The following is a 23,151-nucleotide window of genomic DNA, read 5'->3' as shown; positions in this document are numbered from 1 at the left end:
GAAAGATCCTCATTAGACCAAGAAACCTGGGAAGCTAAGTAGGCATGATTTGTTAATGACTTGCAAGAACTGCAATGAAAAAGGCCATAACAAGTCATCTTGTTCTAAAAATGCACCTCAAAGTTCTCAAGTTTCAAGAAAGAGGGGTAGGCCAAAAAAGTCAGTGGCAGCAACACAAGGTAATCCACAACCTTCTAGGGCCAGTCAACAAGCTTCTCAAGCCACTCAACAATCTCAGCCATCTAAAAGGTCAAAGGGGAAGGCACCAAAATCAGCAGCATCACAATCTCAACCTTCTCAGGCTACACAACAATCTTCTCAAGGCCAAGCTAAGAGAGGAAGGCCAAAAAAGGTTGCCAAGACCAAAGATGGACCAGAATGAAGTCTAGATGTTGTGTTATGTTTCTAACTTAATATCTATGAACTTGTTATGTGTTATTTGCCTTTTGTTATGTTATGCTTTTGTTCTAAACATGTGCTCTATGTACTTGGTACTAATGGTTTTTGGATAATGATGTGTTAATTATGCTATATGCCAATGCAATGTGTTTAGTGTCAATTTTGTCAATGTCAATACATGTGTAATCATATTGTGCTCAATTTGAACAATGCAATGCAATGTGTTTAGTGTCAATTTGGTCAGTACAATAGATTCATGGTAACCAATACTAAAGTTGGGCTGAAAATAACAAGAACATTGCAAACAATACACAAACAAATACTTAAACATAAGCTATATTTTGGCATTCACCTTGCATCAAAAATTGCAAATACATATCATAGTTCTACAATAGCCTATCAAACTAGTCTTACATACATTCTACTACAAAAGCCAAGAGAAGCTGACTAGTCTTACATTCATAGTCTTACAAAAAGCCAAGCTAACTAATCTTTCCCACATGGGTCAAAATAAGAAGTACATTGCAAACAATACACCACAAACAAATGCACAAACATATGGTATGATTGGCATTCCACCTTCTGTTTTTTTCAAGCTCTTGTTCTCCTCTACTAGCAACTTCTTCTCTAACTCTAGCCTTTGAACATTCATCTCAAGCATGGTGCAGTTGCACCGATTTGTTTTTAGAGCATCAACATCTTCTTTCCAAATAAAGAAATTGCAATCGGATCTCTAACAATAAACACCCATAAATTGCAATCGGTTAGAAAAAAAAAAGACATCTAACAACACAAAATTTGAAAGTAACAAATTTACAGGACATAACGAACAGCCATAAAACTCTTGACCTGGCCTGGAACTTCGTTTTCCGGCTACTCCGAGTGTCGCAACCAGGTCGTGCTTACAATAGACCTTCCCGTTGGTGTCAATCCTAAAAAGCTTAGGGTTTAGTGCGCGATAAGAAGAGGACGAACTCATTTTGGGATCCAATCGACAATTTTTGGTCTAAGGATTCAATCGGATTCAAAGGGAAAAGCTAATTAGGGCTCAGTGGTTAATTTTGGGGGGGAGTATTACACATAAGTAATGGGAGGGGGGGACTATAAAGGGAAAAGCCAAGTGGATATTAAAAATGCCATGTCACTCGCCACATAATCAAAAACTTAACCCCGTTAATTTATTTTAACGGGGGATTATAAAACAAAAAACATTGAAAAGGTGGGACTGCCAGCGGAAAATACCGAATGTGGGATTATTATTGGCCAATGCATTCAAGGTGGGATTATTTAAATCTAATTTTCCTATTTTATATGAAAACCCGAATAGGGTTGTTCAAGTTCGTAGCTCGCGAATTTGTTTGAATTTTATTTTTTTTAACGGATTTCTTATAGTTTTACCGTCCATGTTATTTGATCCATCAACACTTGAAAAGACGAAGCCTTATTCAACACCTTGATTCCACCACGCCTAAAAGTTCCCTTGAAATACGCTTGAGCTAATTGTCTCACCTTGAATACAAGCTTGGAATGATATCAACTCGTTTGCTGGTTCACTCGAATACATATTAAAAAAAACACTTATTTTTTCCTGGGTCAAATCGAATTAATTTGGAATTTGGATTTGATTGACTCAAACAAAGTCCTAACTTGTTCAACCCAATTAGTTGTTTCCCTTTTTTTAGCTCTGGTATCATAACAAATGTAGCCGAAACCGACCGAATTTGTGTCCAATTACAACCTTAATGTTCGGGACCGATAGCGCTTAGGTTTTACCAATGCTCGGGTTTACAAACCAAACAAACGTCGTTTTAAATAATTTAACTTTTTAAATGTTAATTTGACGAATATATTTTTTGGACGCTAAAGTTTTACTAATGGTCTATACCATAATGAGCGTTAATGAGACTAACTGAATTCGCATTACCTCACCGACCGAACGCTCGGGTTTTACCAACACCCGAGTTTCATCGTTATCAACTGCCCCTGGCTGAAAATCTAGTTAATAAAATAACTAGTGCCGGGACAGGTTTATAAACTTTGGGAGGTGGTAAAACCCAAGCGTTTAGACGGTAAGTTGACACGAATACGATCGGTTTCGGTTACGTGTGTTATTGTACTGGAACTAAAACAAAAAAAAATAATCTTGAGATAGATCAATGGGCTGCAGTCGGTCAGTAAAACATGATAGTTGGTAAAACCCAACCGTTATCGATCCCAGGCGTTGAGACAGTCAGTCTACACGAACTCGGTCGGTTTCCGTCACGTTCGTTACGATAACATAACTAAAAAAATCAGCATTTGGTTGAATTTCGTTACGGTACTAGAACTAAAACAAAACGATGTGAGTTTACACTTTACACGAAACCGGTCGGTTTCCATCACGTATGTTACAATACCGTGATTAAAACAAAACAAAATCAAAAACCCTAATTCCCAACACACAACCATCAAATCAACACCTGAAAACTCAAAATTGAACATGAATTCACCCAATTTCGACACCCATCTTCTCCAAACCCTAATCAACAAGCTCCAAATCAACCCAATTAACCCTCAATTAACCCCCAATTTAATCCAAACCCTAGAATTAGACGAATTAGACCATCAAGACGATGACTTTACCACCGAACCCATCAAAACCCATCTCGCCGTTGAAGAATTGAAGCTGGAGAAAGAGTTGATTAATATAATTACGAGTGGAAACGGTGAGGAAAAGTTGAAGGCTAATTCGGGCCAGGCGGTGGCGATCGGGGAGCATTATGTGTGTGTCGGGTGTTATTCGGAGGCGGGTTCGGAGTATCGGGTTTGGGAGTGGCATGGGCATGTGATGGTGTTTGATGAGGAGACCGGGTATGATCCCGAATATGTTTACGGGAATTATTTCGAGAGGGTGAAGGTGGAAAAGGTTGTGAATTGTGGGTTGAAGGAGTTGATTCGGTCGAGTGAGGGTGTCGGGTCGGGTGCTTCGGAGGAGTATGAATGTCGGTTCGTCGCCGAGGTTTGTTTAACGACCCTGGTTTTTCGGTTGAGTGGATTTTTGTTTGGATTTATGTTGCTAACGAATTATTGGTTGTTGTCGAAGGTGTTAAATATTGTAAATAAATGGTTGAATTCGCGATTTGGGCAAAACATGATTAGTGTTATGGTTTTGTTTATGTTTTGCAATCACATTTTGTGCAAATTGTTCTTTTTTACGAGTTGATTTGTACTTTGTAGTTAAATGGTGTGTGTTTATTTCTTAGAAGGTCGTTTAGCGTTTCATGTTTGTTAGGATACGAGGAATTTCGTCCACAAATATGCGTCACTGGTAATTAGACTATGAACTTTTTCTATTTTTAGGTTCCAATTGCAGTAGTAGATACGCCTGTATTTCTAAGATTCGTACGCGTTTAGGTTTTCTTATGAATATTTTTTCTAGTAATATTAATTGCATATGCATAATGCAATTATGCATGAGATTGCTGTATATAAGTATTGTTTGCTAAATATGATATTGTTAAATATTGTGAAATAGGTTATTAACATTGCAAATGGTTTTGTTTATGTTATATGATCACATTTTTGTGCAAATTGTTGTGTTTTTTGGGAGTTAGTTAGTAGCTAAAAGCTATGTGTTTTGTTTATGTTGTTTTTTTAATTGTGATTAGATTCGTATATTGTTTTTAGCTTGGATGGTAATTAGAGTATGCGTTTCCTCAGTTTTTGACGCCCTGCTTGCGGTGCGCGCATATAATGTATATATGTGTGAACCCTCGGGTGGGCAAAAGTAAAATTGCACTAATTTTGACGTTATTTTACTAATCTCGTGAAAATAACGTTAAAAGTGGCGGAAGGTTAATCAGGCATCATGTGGTGGCGTTGATAGCCGAAAGACAAGGGCACATGCACCAATCAGCCGGTGTCCCGATGATTGAGTGCTATGTGCCTTATGTCCAAGGCTTGATGCAAAACTACTATCGAGCCGGGGGTCTCACCGGAAGCAGCCTCTCTATCCCTATGGGATAGAGGTAAGGCTGTCTACATCTTACCCTCCTCAGACCCTACCATAGCATTGCTATTGGTGGGATATACTGAGTACGATGATGATGATGATGATGATGTTTCCTCAGTTTTTAGGCTCTATTTTTGGTAGTCGATACTCTTATATGTCTATCTAAGATTTGTATGTGTTTGAAGTTTTTCTGTGAATATATGATCTAGTAATATTAATTGTGTATGCATGAGATTGCTATATTTAACTATCGTGTACTAAATATGGTATTTATATAATGCTTTGTTAGCCAATGATAAAGCCAAAGTAGCAAAATATGGCAAGAAAACATAGGGATTGCCAGATCAGTGGATCTTGATTGAGATTTTAGATGCAATATTATATTTTTACATGCGTTTTGTAGGGTTATAGAACTATATGGATGTATTAGGTAGAGCCGTAGAAATCTTGCCAATATTTTATGACTTGTAAATGATATTTCGTGTGTTCTATAACTATGAGTACATAAAGGAATTTAGGCCACCCGTAGTGGGCGTGGTCTTGGGGTGAACTCCGGCGAGAACACCCCCCCCCCTTCTGGCGAATTGTGGGGAGATAGGGGGGGAGGTATTTGTTGCCGTTCTTCCCTTTTGATTTTATTATTATTATAATGGACTGTGTGTGGTGTATGTATATATATATATGTGTGTGTGTGTGTGTGTGTGTATTGGGCTACAACACCATTACACCCCAAAAACAATTTCCTACCCTTTGCTGACTGGGCGCTACGTGTCGCTATTCGCCCAATTTGTAACCTCTCCACTGCATATAGCCTTACAGACCAAGACAAATAAATTAGTATCATAAAGTTATTTGTAAATTGTAGTTATGATGATGAAAATATACATCTGATTCGAATCTTTCCAAGAAAAGAGTTACGGTAGTTTTGACGTGACACCCCACAAAACAAGAAATGATATCATTTGATTGTACATGCGTATTTTGGCATAATAAATAATAAATGCAGCAGAAACATCAAAAAGAATTGTTTGCTTCATCTTGTAAGTGTCTGAAAAATGTCGCCTTTCATTTGTGCTATATTATCATTCATGGAAAAAGTTAATATTCTTCCGCTTGCATACTCACTTTTTTTTATGCTTGGCAGCGTCTAGACGGCTCGTTTGTATAAAAAATGGAACATGAAGCCCCGTCTATGTGGAGACCATCAGCAAGTAGATTCTTAGCTCAAGATAAAGATTTTGATACTTCTATACTGTGTTAGTATTTTCGTATGTTGATAGACTAGTTTTTACAGATAATATGCTAAAAGGAATGATCTTTGTTTTCGTTTTTTGTAAATGGAAGCTTTGTTAAATATTTAATCCACCCTTGTTGAAATGGCTCTTTATTAAAGTTAGAACCTGTTTGGTCTCATACCAGACATGAACCGAATTACCAGTATTTATGTGTGGATTATGTTTGGAATCACTGTTACAAAGATCCGCGACTCAAGACTTGGTCTTTCAGTTAGGACATCATGCACAACGATTAGAATTTATAAGTGTCGGTGGATGCATCAATCAATCGTAAGTGCTCATAAGGCAATTCGCCCGCTTGAGAGCAGCCTTTAGTATTTTTAACTAGTGGCGTGTGTGTGCACTATTCAGTTGGATCTTAAATTTTTCTCATTGGATTTAGAGGTGCATTAAAAAACTCGGATTCTCATTGGATTTAGAAGCGCGCTAAAAAACTCACTTCCCTCTCCAAAACCGGTTTCACAAACAATGGGCTACTGACTCGTTGACCAGAACCGGAACCAGTTTTCAAAAGAAAAATAAAAGCTGGATTTATGCACCTCAAGAATTGCTATTTTAGACCCAGACACATTACGAAATCGCTATACGACTCCTTTTAACCAATATGCGATGTTTGGCCCGTGCTTCAACGACTACGAAACTGTAACAGTCTTCTTGTATCATAAGCATTCATCAAATCCAAAATAACAACAACCTTCAGGAGAAAAATTAACTATTAGATTTACTGGCTTTTAGCAAAACCATATTCACCGCTAATAATCCTTCAGGAGAAAAACAACGGGCTACTGATTCGTTGACCAGAACCGGAACCAGTTTTCAAAAGAAAAATAAAAGCTGGATTTGTGCACCTCAAGAATTGCTATTTTAGTCCCAGGCAAATTACGATATCGCTATACGACTCCTTTTAACGAATGTTATGCGATGTTTGGCCCGTGCTTCAATGACTACTAAACTGTAACAGTCTTTTCATATCATAAGCATTCATTAAATCCAAAATAAGTAACAACTTTCAGGAAAAAAACATTAACTATTAGATTTACTGGCTTGGATGTTCCGATGCAACAAAAAGTTATTTCAAGAGTGTGCGATTATTTAAAAACGAAATAAGTTGTTCTGGATAAACGATCTAAAAACTTACTAGATACAACACTACGATATCGTTTAATGTTTATTTATGATCTTATGGAATATAAACAAAACCTATTGTGACTGCAGATAACTAGGTAACTGATATGCAAGTCGATCCATGTGAATTGACAAAACTACCCTCCTAGAAGGACGACGATACCTGACCACAGGCTGCGCTCACAACTCGAAACCCATGTGTTAACCGGCTTGTTTTTTGTCTTTACCTTTACTTCCTCGTGACTTACTCTTGTTTTTCTGTTTGCTCTTCGACTTCTTTCTACCATGCTTATTCGGCCTGTTGAATACTATGTGTAATGATGAAGCTGGGACTGGATCATAGACGTCTGCGGCCCACTTCACGGTCAGCTGTTTAGCCGGGCTTAATCCATGCTTCTCACGGCTGCCTTTCATGGCAGATACAGGCTTCAAACGTTCCTGCAACGATTTATTACAAAAAAAACATAAATATATATATTTAGATTCACAACAAAATCCAACAGTAAATCCCGGTTATGACAGGTTGGGCAGAGGCCATCAGCTTCTTATATAGTTAGTGTGTTAAATATGATTTAAAATTATCATTACAACTCTATAATACGCAAAAAAAAAAAAAAATCTTACAGTGATTATATCACTCTGATGAGACTCTAAACACTCGTTTTTGATCTGTTTTTCATCTTTCTTATGGAGCGGTATTGAAACCGAAACCTGTTCTACATCAACTTGGATATTCAAAAGTTTGGTAGCTCCATACGCAAGTTCATCCACTAAAAAATCACCCATGCATCGATAACTGGAACTCAGCGAATCCGTACTGAACACACGAAGGCTGTTAACATCATGAACCGGGAAACCAATGCGAGAGAAAACATCCATTTGCATCAAAAGGAACTGCAAATAAATATATGTAATAAGTTAATAACTATGAATCCATTGTAGGAAAATAGTTTGATCTTTAAAAGATCAAATGAGATTAATAACTAAGTCAACAATATGATCAAAACCATTCAAAAGATGAAATGAATCCACTAAACAACAGCTTGTTAAGAGATCGGTTATATAACGAGTATACATGTGCTTGAATTTAGAGGTGCAACAAGGCAAACCGCTCTTGAGCTACTCGAGATCGGATCAATAAAAAGCTCGAAAATAGCCGAGCCTTTTCGAGCTGCTCGTTTAGTCACCGAGCCTTGTATGGGAAGCTCGTTTAGGCTCTTAGAGCCTTAACGAGCTCTATGTAGTTTCAAGTTTTACCTCTTCTGGACTTCTATGTATTAATTTCACACTACACAACCGAGCTTTGGCCCATGTAAGGCGAACCTAGCCAGTGGCGAAGCTTGGACTAAGACACCTGGGGGGCCTCAAAATGTATAAAGAATTTCAAAAACGGAGGGGGCCAGCTGAAATTTTCGGTCGAAAACGGCTAAATTTACATTACGTATGAAAATTTTCTGACAAAAACATGTAAATTCACATTACACAAAAATAGGTAAATTTCGGCCCTCACTAACCTTCGCCCCTGAACCTAGCATAGGCACGTTTAAGATTTTTCTCAAAAATATATAAAATTAAATAAATATGTATACGAAAAAAATTAATAAAATATAATTAACGAGGCGAGCTCGAGCTTAAAAAAGCAACTCACGAATCGAACTCAAGCTCTCGTAAGTCAAAACAAGTCAAATTCGGGCTCGGTTTAGCTCGTTTACACACATAACTTTCACATATGAAATAATGAACAATGAATCTAAAGTAAAAAAGATATAATAACAAACAATCAAACAATTACTTGTATCCAAAGGTCTCAAAATAATAACAACGAAGAAGAAACTAACTAATTAATTATAATATCAAGAGCTATAACGAATCCATATAATAATAATAATTATTATTATTATTATAATATCTTGACTTGGAACATGGAGAACAAGATATTTGTGAATAAAGAACGGATAAGGTGTACGAATGGAACAAGATATTTGTGTACGTAAGGTGCCACGGAAGCAATATTTTATATTTCTTTCTTTTTTCGGTAGTAAAACGAATCCATATAATTATTATTCACTTTATCTCGTTCCGGACCGGTGGTCGGCTCGGGCTATCTTTAGTTAATGGAGGCTGTGTACGGAATACTCGACGTTACTTAGTTGGTCGTTCTAAAAATAAAAGAATAACGATAATTTTTGTGACTTGGTTTCTTCTTAAGGGCGTAACCTTTTATGTCGGGTTCTGTCGGTGTTCTTGTAGAAACCGATGTTAGTGTTTTCCGAGTTCATTTATGAAAAAGAAAAGCAGGGAAAAGAAAGTTTTCTTTTTTCTTTTAGCATCTTCTCTTTCTCTTCAATTTTCATTCATTTTAAATCTTTCAATTTTGAAAAGATACAAATTCCCTTATATTATCATTTTCTCTCATTTCCCCTCTTTTTTTATTTTTCTTTTAATGAAACTCGGGAATGCCATTTTTATTTTTCTTTCCTTAAATGAAACTCGGGAACACAACATATCATTTTCATCCCTGATTTTCTTTTCATTTCCTGTTTTAAATGAAACTCGGGAACACGGTGTTTATGAGAGACCAAGTGATTAGGTTTCATCTCTCCACATAGTTGTGCATTCGGGCAAGTGTTCACATGCATTAGCCTTAGGTGACATTTTTTTTCCAAATCGAAAGGCGAGTGTATATAGATGTGGTGAATCTACTGGGTGAATCTAACCAGTATTACATCAGGAGGACTTGTTGTTGGACTTAATTTTTGTCCTCGAGTCAATGAGACGGGTTTGGCCGACTCATCGAGCCTATGATGAGTTCGTGTCTTGTTTATCAAGTTGAGCATATGACTTGGTTTACATGGAATAAATTACTTGGTGAATAAGTCGAGCCAATGACTTGGACAACAAGGAATTTATTTATTAATTATTATTTAGATTTGTTTTTACCAATTAGTATTTGAATATAATTATGGTATTTGTATTCTAGTCTAGTTGGGTTTTGAAATCTAAATTAGTATATATACCCGAGCTTGTGGGTTATATCATTAAGAGTTTATGCATTATAATTTTCAAGCTAATGAAAATTGCAAAGATCGAACTTATGATCTAAATTTCGTTTTTTGTGTTTATTGATCCTGATCACCAAACTTCACTCGTTAGCCATTGCAAGAATAACTTACATTTTACACCCATTAAGCATATAAAAATTATATGTTTGGTCCTTTAACTTTATCAATTACATTATTCATTCTTTATGTTCAATGTTTTGTTAACACAATTTGTTATTTTCCACCAAATGATGTTAAATTTCACGTTACCTTGTGACGAATATCTTTATATTTCTCTTTTTTACTACAACTTACGGTATGTGATCGTGGGTTTGTGATACAGTAAAAGACCTTTCATTTTTTTTGGACGTATATTTTCTTAGATAGATCTCAAATCTTTTAAAAGTCAAAAGGAAGATAAAATGAACATTTGTAGACTAGAAAATCCAGGTGAGGTGAAGTAATTAAAGAGCGCGTTAATGAAGTACTAAAATTTATACATTTTAATAAAATGCTATAAGTGTTGTTAGTTGTCACTTTTACATTAAACCTCACTTTTTAAAAAAATGTATAATAGTTACCATTTTAAAAATTTATGTTTCAAAATTTATTAATTTAATATTTACTTCATATTTTTTTTCAAAAGGTCATTTGTTTTGCAAAAGCTTTGACTGACTTGAGAGAAGAAAGGTCAAGCTGAAGAAAGTCAACCTTAGCATTTTTGTTGCTTTTAATGATGTTTTGTTTTGCTTCATTTGCAGCCTCCATGTTTCTTGCTGCTATTATAACATGTGCTCCTCTTAGTGCAAGTACTCTTGATGTCTCTAATCCAATCCCACTAGCTCCTCCTGTAAAGTGTTAATCAACTTTTAACTTTTTTGACTTTTCGGGTCAACTCTCAAAATGAACATATCATAAATTCTAATATTACCTAATGTATAAATTAGGGGTGCGCATTGTGCAGTTTTGGGCTCAACCCAAAACTTCGGTTTTTGGATAGTTTGCAACCGTTCGGTTTTAGTTTTCGTTTTTTCCATTTGAGCTTGAGAATTTTAGACCGAAAAAAAAGTTGGCCGAAAATAATGAATTTAAGTATAAATAATTTTGTTAATTGTTAACTGATAAACTATTATGCATTTGACCAAAAACATTTGAGTTAGATATATATTAAAATCTTATAAATTAGTTAAAACAAAAAATACAAATTTAGGAATCCGGTTATGTTAGGTTTTTCCGGTTTTTATTACATGCAAAATCAAAACCGAACCGTTAGTTCAGTTTTTATAAAAACATAAAACCAAACCAACGGTTTTTTGTTTCGGTTTCGGATCGGTTTTTTCTGTTTCTTGCACACCCTTAGTATAAATGATTTATAACTAATATTTTAACACAAGTATTTATAAAGTTTTCATGTAATACTTAAATCCCGGTCAGCAAGTGAGAGTTACGAGGGAAACATTTGATATTTATAATTATCTTTGACTTTGAAATTGTTTTAAAGACTATTGTACAACGACTGTATTAATAGTGTTTAACGGGTTTATTGTTTCTTGTATACTGATTATTTTTTAAATATTGTATTTTCAAGAACTACCCGTGTAATACACGGACGTCAAACTAGTCATATAACATCTGGTTCACAACAAAATGAGAATGGAGGATTGACAAAGAAGAAGAAAAACAAATGCTAGGATTTTCTATTCTATATTTTTCTCATTACTAAGTAAAATAGTAACATAAATTTTAACATGTGCAAGGAGAATAGAATCATGTTGGATGAAAAAGGTTATTTCACTTCAAAATCTATAACCCAATCCTCCTATTGGCTAAAACCCACTCACAAGGATCACAATCTCCACCGTCCATCCTAAAACCCAATCCAACGTCCAAAACACCACCAACACAAAACCCACTCGGATCACCAACCCAAACCAAACCCATATAAACCCACACTCATTAACCACAATCCCACACACACTCACTCTCACACAAACAAAACAAAAACATTCACACATTGCAATGGAAGCCGGTGGAAAGTTGAAGAAAGGAGCCGCAGGACGGAAAGCGGGTGGTCCCAAAAAACCACCAACCACCCGCTCTGTCAAGGCTGGCCTCCAGTTCCCCGTAGGTAGGATCGGCCGGTACCTCAAAGTCGGTCGATATGCCAAGCGTGTTGGAACTGGAGCTCCTGTTTACCTTGCTGCAGTTTTAGAATACCTTGCTGCTGAGGTATTTAATTTTATTTTATTTCAAAATTATGCGTGGCATAGTTTGATGCGGTTTTGGCGGTTTTTGAATGTTTGAAACTGTTCAGTTTTTGTTTTGTTTCTGGTTTGATTTTGCCATTTGAGCTTGAAATTTTATGTTAGAAAAAAAGTTAAATTGAAACTAATGAATAAAGGTATAAATAATTTTTTTGATTATTAATTAAGTGATTGTTATAAATTTGACCAAAAATATTTGAGTTATAAATTTATTAAATTCTTGTAATTACTTAAAATAAAAAATAAAAATCTAGAAATCCGGTTTGGTTTGGTTTTTTTTGGTTTTTATTACGTGAGAAACCAAAACTGAACCATAAGTTTGTTTTTTTACACAAATATAACACCAATTGTCTGTTTTTGTTTTGGTTTGTTCTTTTTTTTTTGTTTTTGGATCGGTGTTTTTCTGTTTTTTTCACACCCCTAATAATATTAAGTTTGAAATTTCTAACATTTTAGGTTTTGGAGTTGGCGGGAAATGCAGCAAGAGATAATAAGAAGAGTAGAATAATCCCAAGGCATTTGTTGTTGGCGATACGAAATGATGAAGAGCTTGGAAAGCTTTTGTCTGGTGTGACAATTGCTCATGGTGGTGTGCTCCCGAATATTAACGCAGTTTTGTTACCGAAGAGGACGGGTGATAAGGCTGCCAAGGAGCCGAAGTCGCCAGCAAAAGCGACGAAATCGCCGAAGAAGGCTTAGATGAAGATTATGTAGTGGATGTGTAGTTTAGGGAGGGATAGAATGATTGTAAACTGATTTGGTTTTGTTGAAAGTTAAGTATGGTTTAAAGGAATTTATCTTTTATGGAATGAAATTTGTTTGATATTAATTCTATGTGTGTTACATTGCTTGTTTTTAATGTTTAAATATGGTTTAGTCAAATGAATTTAAACCGGATGAGTCACGAATCACTCTCTCGCATTGCTCCTATACTTTCATTTATAGTATTCGATGTTAAGTATATAATGAATAACTTGCGATTTACTTAAAAGTTTTAAGAGTTCCAAACACATTTATGTCACACGTCTCACATAGTCACATGACATTATTTTATTTCGTTTGTAAATGAACAAATTGTGATTTATCTGATTTGACGTTGGGGATGTTTCTAATCGAATAAACCAAGATTTACTCTTATGTTGGGGAATCTCTTAGATTTGATGTCACATATGTCTTGTGATTTAGTATTCGCTCAAGTGTTTCCACCTAGGCATGTTCAAAACGGTTTGGGACTTAGGAACCGGAACCGGTTCCTAACCGGTTCCTATATTCAAAACCCCCTTTTAAATCGGTTTCAGGCTCGAACCGGTTAGGGAATCGAACCGGTTCTCCCACCCTCGGACCCCTAACCTATCTAACCGGTTCTTACCGGTTCCTAACCCGGTTCCTGTACCGTAACCGGTTCCAACCGGTTACAGTGTAAAAATTTATTTTTTTTTTCGTTTTTCGTTTGCGATTTGGATTCTAAACTACGATTCGTATTTGTATAACATGAAAAATAAAAAAAACAATTAACATAAAAATAAACAATTAACTGATGAAGAAAAGACAACTACTGAAGATGTTTGCCACTGAAGACAACTACTGAAGGTTGCCACTGAAGACAACTACTGAAGGTTGCCACTGATGATAACTACTGAAGAGCCACTGATGACAACTACTGAAGGTTGCCACTGATCACAACCACTGAAGACTGCCACTGATGAGGAATACTCATCAGTGGGAAAGCTGCCACTGATGAGGAATACTCATCAGTGGGAACAGTCATCAGTTGAATCAGTGGGAAAGCTGCCACTGATGACAACTACTGAAGGTTGCCACTGATGAGGAATACTCATCAGTGGGAACATTCATCAGTTGCAGAGTTTGTTGTCACTGATGCAAAATATGAATCAGTGACACATCAGTTGCAGAGTTTCATCAGTCGGAACATCATCAGTTAAATATGTAACCATTGTACAATGTAAACTTGTTCATTGGATTTGCAATACAAGTGCATTTAGTTTTTTTTTTTCGTTTTTCGTTTGCGATTTGGATTCTAAACTACGATTCGTATTTGTATAGCATGAAAAATAAACAAAACAATTAACATAAAATTCATTTTATTTACTTTAAGAAGTTCAAAAAAAAAGGTTACATGTTTTAAAATCTTCAAAAACAAACTAACAAAACATTAAACTTATAAATATAAAGTTGTGACATATTATTTCTAGAAAAGCCTTCTTGTACGTCGTAATTATTGAGCGGCGACTTCTTCCTCGGAATTACTTGTAGAAATGCCTTCTTGTTCGCCGTGCACTCGAACATCAAGTGGTGTTTCATCTTCGAGAGTGGTTACGTGTTGAATACGATCGATTGAGTCCAAGTGATCTTTTAAGCAAATGCACATCTCCACCGACTCCGAATTTAGTCTTGTTCTTCTCACCGATATTACCCTGCCACTAAGAGAAAAGCGGATTCCGAAGCTACCGTAGAAGCTTGGACGGTTAGTAAATCACGGGCCATGGTGGCAAGAATCGGAAACTCGGTTTCCTTTACCTTCCACCAAGCCAAAACATCAAAAGTGTCATATTCCTCTTCGGATAAACCGGTAGAGTAATCATTTGCACTATACCTTCCTAGTTCGCTTGAAGGGGTGTTACCCCTTTGTTTTTTAGCCGTTACGTTGCGAACGGTGTTCATAAGGCTAATCATGGGATCTCGTACTCTAGTAGCACTTGAACTTGATGAAGACCCCCCGGCATAGGCATGTGTATGTTTGACCCATATTTATTTAAATAAAAGTCATACATAAATTTAAAATTAAAGTTAAAATCATTTTTTGCCTCTGTTGAAAAGTTTGGGTCAACTTCATGCATATCTAAGGCTGAAAAAATTTCGTCTATCACACATTCAACCCCCGTAACATTTAACATTGGGTTTAAAGTGGCGGCGCAAGTAAAAACCGGTGGCAATTCAAGAAAGTATTTTTTTAATTTAAACTTCATTGGTAATATGATGTTTGAAAACATTGGACTTTTATTTTCAAATTCTTTAAGATTGTTAACGATTAAAAATAACTCCGAAAGAACCAAGGGACTTGTCGGATAATACGTTCCCGAAAGTTTCGTAGTTGATGTTTTAAAAACTTCAAGAAAAGTCGATAAGTCATTGATAATTTCCCATTTCTCATTTGAAAAGGGGATTGCCAAATCATTCTCGGCAAGACTAGAATGAAACATTTGTAAAGTTTCTCTTTGTTTCAAAGCACTTTGAAACATTATGCAAGTGGAATTCCATCGATGAGGTACATCCCAATTAGCTCCCAAAGCTTTTCTTCCCGTATCTTTACAAAATTTTCTATATTCCATTTGTCTTTTTTTACTTTTCTTAAAAACTTCATGTATCATTAGTCTAAATTCGTTTATAACCGATGTAACCTCATCCGAAGCAAGTCCGTCTTGCACGATTAAATTAATGATATGTGCAACACACATTGAGTGAAAAAATACACCATTGCAAATCGGCGTATATTTTAATTTTAATTTATCAACCGCCGATGTATTATTCGACGCGTTATCAAATGCCATTGAAAATATTTTATTTTCTAGTTTATAAGTTTTTATAACATAATCTAAAATTTCAAACAAATTATCTCCCGTATGTGGATACTCAAAGAGTTCGAAAGCAATGGTGCGTTTTATCATTTCCCACGATGACGGGTCTACCCAATGAGCGGTGACACAAAGATAAGATTCGGGTAGACCATGTGGAGCCGACCAAACATCACTAGTTAAGTTTATTCCCGTATTTATATTTTCAAAATATGCAATTAGTACCTCTTTGGCCTTCTTCCACAATTTTAAACAATAACGTTTAAGAGTATGACGACTTACGTGAGTGTATTGTGGTTGAAGCGTATCTCGAATCATGGCGGTTAAGCGAGGGTTGTCGAAGTGGCTAAACGGCAAAGCTTCTTGAATCACAAACTTCGCCATACGATCTTGAACTCGATCAATTTGGTATGTAAATATTCCGCCTTCACTATCCATTTGCGTTTGTTGCGAATCGACGTTCTTTTTCAACGCCTTGCAATACGGTTTTTCGATGTGTTTCTTCAAATTTGAATTCGAAAGTGGGTTTAAATAAATCCCACAAAACTTGCACCGAGCCTTCAATGAATGGTCATCACTCAATTCAACCAAATCCCAATTGCACCAAATCTCTTGATTACGATTATGAGGTACAATACGAACGAAACTTGGTTCGGCGTTGGAACCTTGACCAACCGATGATTGTGAGGCAGCCATAACAACAAATATGAATATAGAAGAAGAGAAAACAAGAGATTAGAGAACTCAAAACGTTGTAATAGCGTTTTTTGTATTTTTTTGCGTTCGGGTTTGCGTTTTGAGTGTTGTGATGAACCCATGACACCAAATACCTATTTATACTAGTAGTGGGGTGCTTGGGGGAGCCAAAAAACGGCTATTTTTGACCCCAACGGTCAAAAAACGGCCAAAAAACGATTTCCAACGGCTATATTCGATCCAACGGCTAGAACCAGTTAGGAACCGGTTCCGGATGGTTCGGTTCCAGAACTGGTTCCGGTTCTGTTCCGGTTCCTACCCGCCCCCACTCAGAAATGCAAGAACCGGTCACGGATCATCGGGTTGAATCAGATAGGGTCCGGTTCCTACAAAAAACGGGTAGGAACCGGTTCGGGTCCACCGGTTCGGTTCCAGGAACCGGTTTCGTTGAACATCTCTATTTCCACCACATGTTAGGAAAGCTCAATCGTTTTATTGTTTTAAACTTTTAGATTGTTAAAAAAATATAGTCTATAGTCGAAGTTGATGTCAAATGTCTTGATATAGTATTTGTTTCGTATATTAATGGGTTGGGATTCATGTTAAAAGTGTACCAAACTTTGAGATATTTTGAAAACGACTCAAAACAGTATTCTATTTATTTTGTAACGAAAAACTTGATATCACCAATTTTTGAATCTTGAGTATTGAACTTTGAAATGTGTTAAACCTTCTTTATTTCTAAATGCTCAAGATATGTTTAGATATATATATATATATATATATATATATATATATATATATATGTTTAAGTTCAAGAAAGAAATCAAATTATTGCAAGAAATTAGAGAAATGAATATGAGCCATTAGTTTTATTTTAGGTTTTAATTATTTAAAAATAAATAAAAAAGATGTAAATGCAACAATAAATGCACTCTCTCTCCAATTAATACAACTAATATAACCATAATAAATATTTCTAATTAATATATTTAACTAATTTAACTATAATAATTAAAAAGATAAAAACACTACTTTAGTTTTATTTTTTATTTACACATTCTTCATTTTATTCAACATAAATACAATTTATTCATACAATACTATTTCTTTATATTAAAAAAATAATTTCACTCAATATATTAGCATATATCAACGTATTTAAGTTCAATAAATATACAACCTACACAAACTTATATAAACTACACTTGTTTTGAGCAATAAAAACGTACAACATACAAAAAGCATATAACTTACATATGTAATTCGACATCAACAATTATATAAACTACACAAAGATACACATACCCTACACATGCGTAGGTCATATGTTTTTCGTATGTAAGCTGTATGTTTTCTTATTCTTAGAACAAGTGTAGGTTATATGTTTTTGTGTAGGTTGTATATTTTTTATTGACATTTAATGCAACAATGTGTAAGATAGTTTTTTGTATTATTTATCACAATGTAACCACGTGTTGATGGATATTGATATGTTGAATTTGAAGAAATTGGTTTTTAAAAGAATTTAATGTATGAATAAATTGTATTTATGTAAGATAAAATTTTCGTGTGTAGGTTATATGTTTTTTGTGTGTAGGTTATATGTTTTCGTGTGCGTGTGTATTTATTGATGATGAATTTTGTGTGTAGGTTAAATCTTTTTCGTGTGTAGGTTATATGTTGTCTTATTCTTAGAACAAATGTAAGGTATTATTCATCATAATGTAAGTATGTGTTGATGGATATTAATATATTGAGTTCAAATAAATTAGTTTTGGATAAAAAGAAATTTTAATGTATGAATAAATTATACTTGTGTAGGATAAAAAATCAAGAAACAAAAAGTAAGTTATAAAAATAAATGAGTTATTAATATTTTCTAATTATAATAATTTAATTAGTTATATTAATTAAATAAATAGTATTATGGTTTATTAGTTATATTAATTGAAGAAATAGAATAATTAATAGTTTCTTTATTTAGCTTTAAGCATTTAAAACTTAAAACAAAACTAGTGATCCATATTCATTTTGTTACATTTCTTGCAATAATATCATTTCTCTCTTGAACCATCCTATATATATATATATATATATATATATATATATATATATTGGTAAGTGAATGATGTTTAGCTTACCTATGTGTCCCAATCACCGGTTTTGGTAAACCTTATTTTCACAAATGTTGAAAACGTGTTTATATTATTTGATGACAAATGTTTCTTATGATCTAGTATTCCTTTTATAAGACATAAAGAGAATGATTTGATATTTACCTAAAGGGTCACAAACCACATGTTAACGTCCAAATAGTATTAAAAATATAGATTTCCTGGAAACCATGTTAACAGTGAAAATGCTCAAAAAGTGTTTATTGCATGCAAGCAAATTATTATAACAAATTGGATTGTCGTCACCATTATTGACCAATTCCGAGGAACCATTCTTCACTATTGGATCCTCAAACTGATTAATACCCAAAAATCTATTTGTATTGAAGTCAGAGGCTATTTGCCACTTCTGAAATCTTAGTTAGGTAATTGAGGCTACACACACTATATGAAGTGATTTAACGAAAAGTAAATAACACCCGTCACGTTGGCATTGGGCACTCACTAAATATCACTCAAAAATGTGTAATTCTTTAACCGAAAGCGAAACTATTATTTTATTATTTATATCAAAATAAGAAATAGTGAATTTGGTTGGTTAAAAAGTGAGTGGCTCCAACTCTTTTGCCCTTGGAGACCACTTCTTTATATGGTGTAATGCTTTAACACTTAGCATGAATAGAGTGGTGAGGTGACACGGAGTGACGCCTCACCACATCCCTACTACACTCGGTTTTATTGTCAACTAGGCGACTACTTAACTAATAAAGTATTATACTTTGATTAGAATTTTCAGCTTAAATTTTAATATAACAACTTTTAGAGTTCAACAAAATGCATACTTATAAAGTATTATCAATGGCAATTCAACAAAACAAAATATGAGTAAGTCCTTTATATAACCCAAAAAACAGTTCAACAAAGATTTTGCCAACAGATAACATCATTGTTGTGCATTATACCTAACTTGGCTTACCCAAAATATTTCAGAAAAATAAAAAAACATACAATGCTAAAGAACTACAAAATATGAAAACAAGATTCATCTTTAATCCATAAAGATCATCACAACTAAGTTTTAACATATTCGAAACATCCTTTACGTTTGTCAACTGGGTTCCTACGGGTTTGCTAGTAAACGAGTTTTTTGACCCATTAGGGAGCCCAACTAGTACATGATCAGTTTTAGACCCAATAGGTACCACCTTTCTTTCTTCTTGCATACTGGGTAATGAAGAGGATGAAAATTGGCCTGTAACTGGCATGGTAGGTGAGAGTTTACGGGTGAGTGGTGCAGGATTTTCAATGGTGTTGACTTTTGTGTGGCGGTCAACATCTGCACCCTCCACCCATCTGACTACTGCAATACGAGAAGTGCGATTTGGGTCGTATTCGATCCGTTCAACAACACCGATAGATAAAGTGTTTCTTTTTAGATCAACTGTTCTTTGTAATCTTTTTGCTCCACCACCTCGGTGGTAAATTGTTATACGACCCGCAGAGTTTCTACCAGCAGATTTTAATTTACCCTTGACAAATTGTCTGAGTGGTCTCTCAGTGCTGACACCATGAGCACCTGTAGAAATATAAATTGTTAGCACAAGTAAAATTTCACTTAAAATAATTTTAAAAACCAACTACATGTTCATATTCTATAATCTGTAATTACGTGATGCATTAAACTATCATAAGCATTTGTTTCTATGTGATTAAACTAGCGACAAAATGGTGATACGAAACTACAAATTGGTAACGAAATGGTGAAAAAAAAAGCTGCATATTGGTAGAAAACTGCAAATTGGTTGGACAACTACAAATTGCCAATATGATTTGTGTTAAACATAAACAGTTGATGCAAATAATCAATTATACAGTTCCATAGTGCACACATCTATGTTGTCAAAAGCCCTTCAGGTGGGACCCTAGGTCCTCAGGCAAGGTAAGACGCAGAAAAAGTGCCTTACTGCAATCTAGGCCATCCCGTAGCGCACCGAAGCGCCCCGCCTGTAGGTCTTGAACTGATCAAATCGATTATAGAAAACGGGCAAAGGTAGAATGAACTTGAGTATCGCCTCAAGCGACACTTCGTTGGGGGGGGGGGGGGGGGCGAGCAATAGATTCCAGTGGTTGGATTTCAGTGAGATTCATGCAAAATCCTGAAACTTCTGGCAAAATTCTACAAATTCGAGGCGAACTGGTCTGAACCATCCAGGTAAATTGGTTCACCGTCTCATAAAGGTTGTAGTTGGAAATGGGGGAAATATCCGGTTCTGGATCGATGTTGGATTGACTCAGTCCCGCTAAAAACAAAGTTTCCATCTTTATTTGCCATTGTCCGACAGAAGTATTGCAAGAACATTGATTGATACAGACGGGTGGGAGATACGTTAGTGTGGGACTGAAGATGGGCTAGACTTACAAACAATCCAACAGAAAGGTGTGAACTTCAGGTTTGTCATGCTTTACTTAGTTCAATTAATATCACTAATGGAAGCAGGAAACGATAAGATTTTGAATGACGCTAACATGTGTCCTGCTCAAATCGTGGAGAATATAAAAATCCTAAGCTTCCTATCGATGGTTGTGAGATAAAAAAGAATTGAAGTAGATTTGATTAGATGATGTAATCGATGTTTTAAGCTTGTAAGTTAAAAACTTTTGCTTTCCGGGGCTAGTTGTTGCTTGCCCGTTTTGCGAATAAAACATAGTTATCAAATATGTTAGGCACACTCAAGGCGCGTAGGCCTCGCCTGAGGCCTAGGTGCAAGGTGCAAAAAAAAAGTGCTTGAGGGAAAATAAGCGCACTTAAATAAAAAAAATATTATGTATATGAAAAAATAATACTATTCTTGAAAAAAAAAGCTATCATATAAGATTAAATATCATCTAATTGGTACCAAAAGTTTTAAAATAGTCAAGATTCAAATGTAATTCCAAAACTTAAATAATAAAATGTAGCGCTCCCCTAGAAGCTAGAAGCACATTTGTGAAGCCTCACCTGAAAAATGGGCCTAGGCGCAAGAAACAAGGGCTTTTAGTAACTACAGAATTAAATACCGCCTTTTGATAAAAAAAATGGCCTGCAACTAGCCCTAACCAAACCTGAATTACGTCTAAATTCTAAAACCCCAATAATGGTATATTTAAGCTATGTGTCTTGCTTATCATGGACCCTCGTGTTTTAAACGCCTTGCACCTGGGCCCACGAATCACCCTTCGTGCCTTGCACCTTTGACAACTACAGTCGGATCTAGTTCTTTCATTAGCTCATTGTAAAATCAAAAGCCAATACTAATACGGGTAAACACTTAATTTTCTTAAAAACACAACAAAATGTCAATTAAAAAAAATACACAATATAACATCTAAAACCTAGGGGAAAGTTAACTTACAAATTCAATTAACGTGCTAATTGTGAGAATCAAGTAGTGTGATTATATATACAACATAGTGTAATTATGTAATTACATCGTAGTGTAATTACACTACACTATAATTACACTACGTTGTATATATAATCACACTATTTGATTCTCACAGTTAGCACGTTAATTTAATTTGTATTTGATCCAAACCCTTAATATCTAAAAGCTAATCCTAAGACAATTTTACAAATTAATTTTCAATCTCAACTGATAATCTAAAACTACAATCCTAATATCATCACCGCCTTAATACCTTATTAAATGAATAAACAAATAACACAAATGTGTCTACTACACTAATAATAATAATAAGTTGGAAATGAAACACTTACGGCTGAGGGAGTGTTTGGATCTCATCTGTGATGAGATAATCCGTGACGTGATCAAAGAAGACGATCCATTAATAAGCTTTCGAATGGATGATAACGATGATGAAGAAGCCATTTTCGATTATTCAAATCGGATCTTCGAGTGATTGAATACGGGCTGCTGGTTAGGGTTTGTTTTTGTTAAAACTTTTAACATTTTCCACCCTCGACTTACGTAGTTTATTATTTACACCCTTTTAGATTTCAAATTTTCCGTACTTTTTTAACTGAAGTTACTCGTTTAAATTTAACTCGGGACAAGTTTATAAGTTGTCTTACTCCAAATATTTGCACTCTTCGATTCATTCACTTCCTTAGTTATGGAGTTCACTTCACAAAACGCCATCTCACCAAACAAGTTATCGGGCCCTCGTTTTGTCATTATATCATTTACTGGTAGGGTCTGGGGATGGTGGGATGTAGAAACTTTATCTATCCATGAGGATAGAGAAATTTCTTTCCATAAAAGACTCACTAAAATGTTAGTACCAGATTATGTAATTGGTAACTCTCTAACCGGTTTACACCCGAAAAAAAACGTCAATTAGTAACCGGTTTTTCATTTCGGCCCCCAAACTGGTTAACAAAAGCAATGTTGCAAAAGTCGCTAGGCTGACCTTAGGCGGCTGACTGAGAAATTGGGTGTATTCGGAGTACTCAGACATGGTATATATAAAGAAAATTAGTTTTTGGATATTACATATATGTCAAAGATTATAATTTTACTAATATTTATAAGAAAATAGGTGAATATTAATATAAATAAAAAAATTATATTTTTAAATAATACAATATTTTGAAAATTGCTATTCATTAATTAAAAAATAATATTTTTTC

At 34.9% G+C, this 23,151-nt stretch overlaps 3 protein-coding genes across 3 annotated transcripts; 2 read left to right on the top strand and 1 right to left on the bottom strand.

Moving 5' to 3' along the window:
- Window positions 1–2,812: 2,812 nt before the first annotated feature.
- LOC143605290 (uncharacterized) lies at window positions 2,813–6,173 on the top strand. The gene is made up of 2 exons (XM_077081455.1): window positions 2,813–3,397; window positions 5,535–6,173. The coding sequence occupies exons 1-2, from the start codon at window positions 2,879–2,881 to the stop codon at window positions 5,556–5,558; spliced, it is 543 nt and encodes a 180-aa protein (XP_076937570.1). The 5' UTR covers window positions 2,813–2,878; the 3' UTR covers window positions 5,559–6,173.
- A 5,506-nt stretch (window positions 6,174–11,679) lies between these two features.
- LOC143605279 (histone H2A-like) lies at window positions 11,680–12,938 on the top strand. The gene is made up of 2 exons (XM_077081450.1): window positions 11,680–12,080; window positions 12,572–12,938. Exons 1-2 carry the CDS (start codon window positions 11,871–11,873, stop codon window positions 12,812–12,814), a joined length of 453 nt encoding a protein of 150 aa, XP_076937565.1. The 5' UTR covers window positions 11,680–11,870; the 3' UTR covers window positions 12,815–12,938.
- A 6,569-nt stretch (window positions 12,939–19,507) lies between these two features.
- Window positions 19,508–22,457, bottom strand: LOC143606083 (large ribosomal subunit protein uL2mz, N-terminal part-like). Its single transcript, XM_077081970.1, has 2 exons — window positions 22,279–22,457; window positions 19,508–20,097 (listed from the first exon to the last, which is right to left on the bottom strand). The coding sequence occupies exons 1-2, from the start codon at window positions 22,388–22,390 to the stop codon at window positions 19,508–19,510; spliced, it is 702 nt and encodes a 233-aa protein (XP_076938085.1). The 5' UTR covers window positions 22,391–22,457.
- Between the last annotated feature and the right edge of the window lie 694 nt (window positions 22,458–23,151).

The sequence above is a fragment of the Bidens hawaiensis genome, unplaced genomic scaffold (assembly GCF_021521415.1).
Source record: "Bidens hawaiensis isolate Kalapana, Puna unplaced genomic scaffold, B.hawaiensis_p1.1 tig00002123_1, whole genome shotgun sequence".
In the NCBI taxonomy this organism is placed as follows: Eukaryota; Viridiplantae; Streptophyta; class Magnoliopsida; order Asterales; family Asteraceae; genus Bidens; species Bidens hawaiensis.
This window is presented reverse-complemented; position numbering and strand designations above follow the sequence as displayed.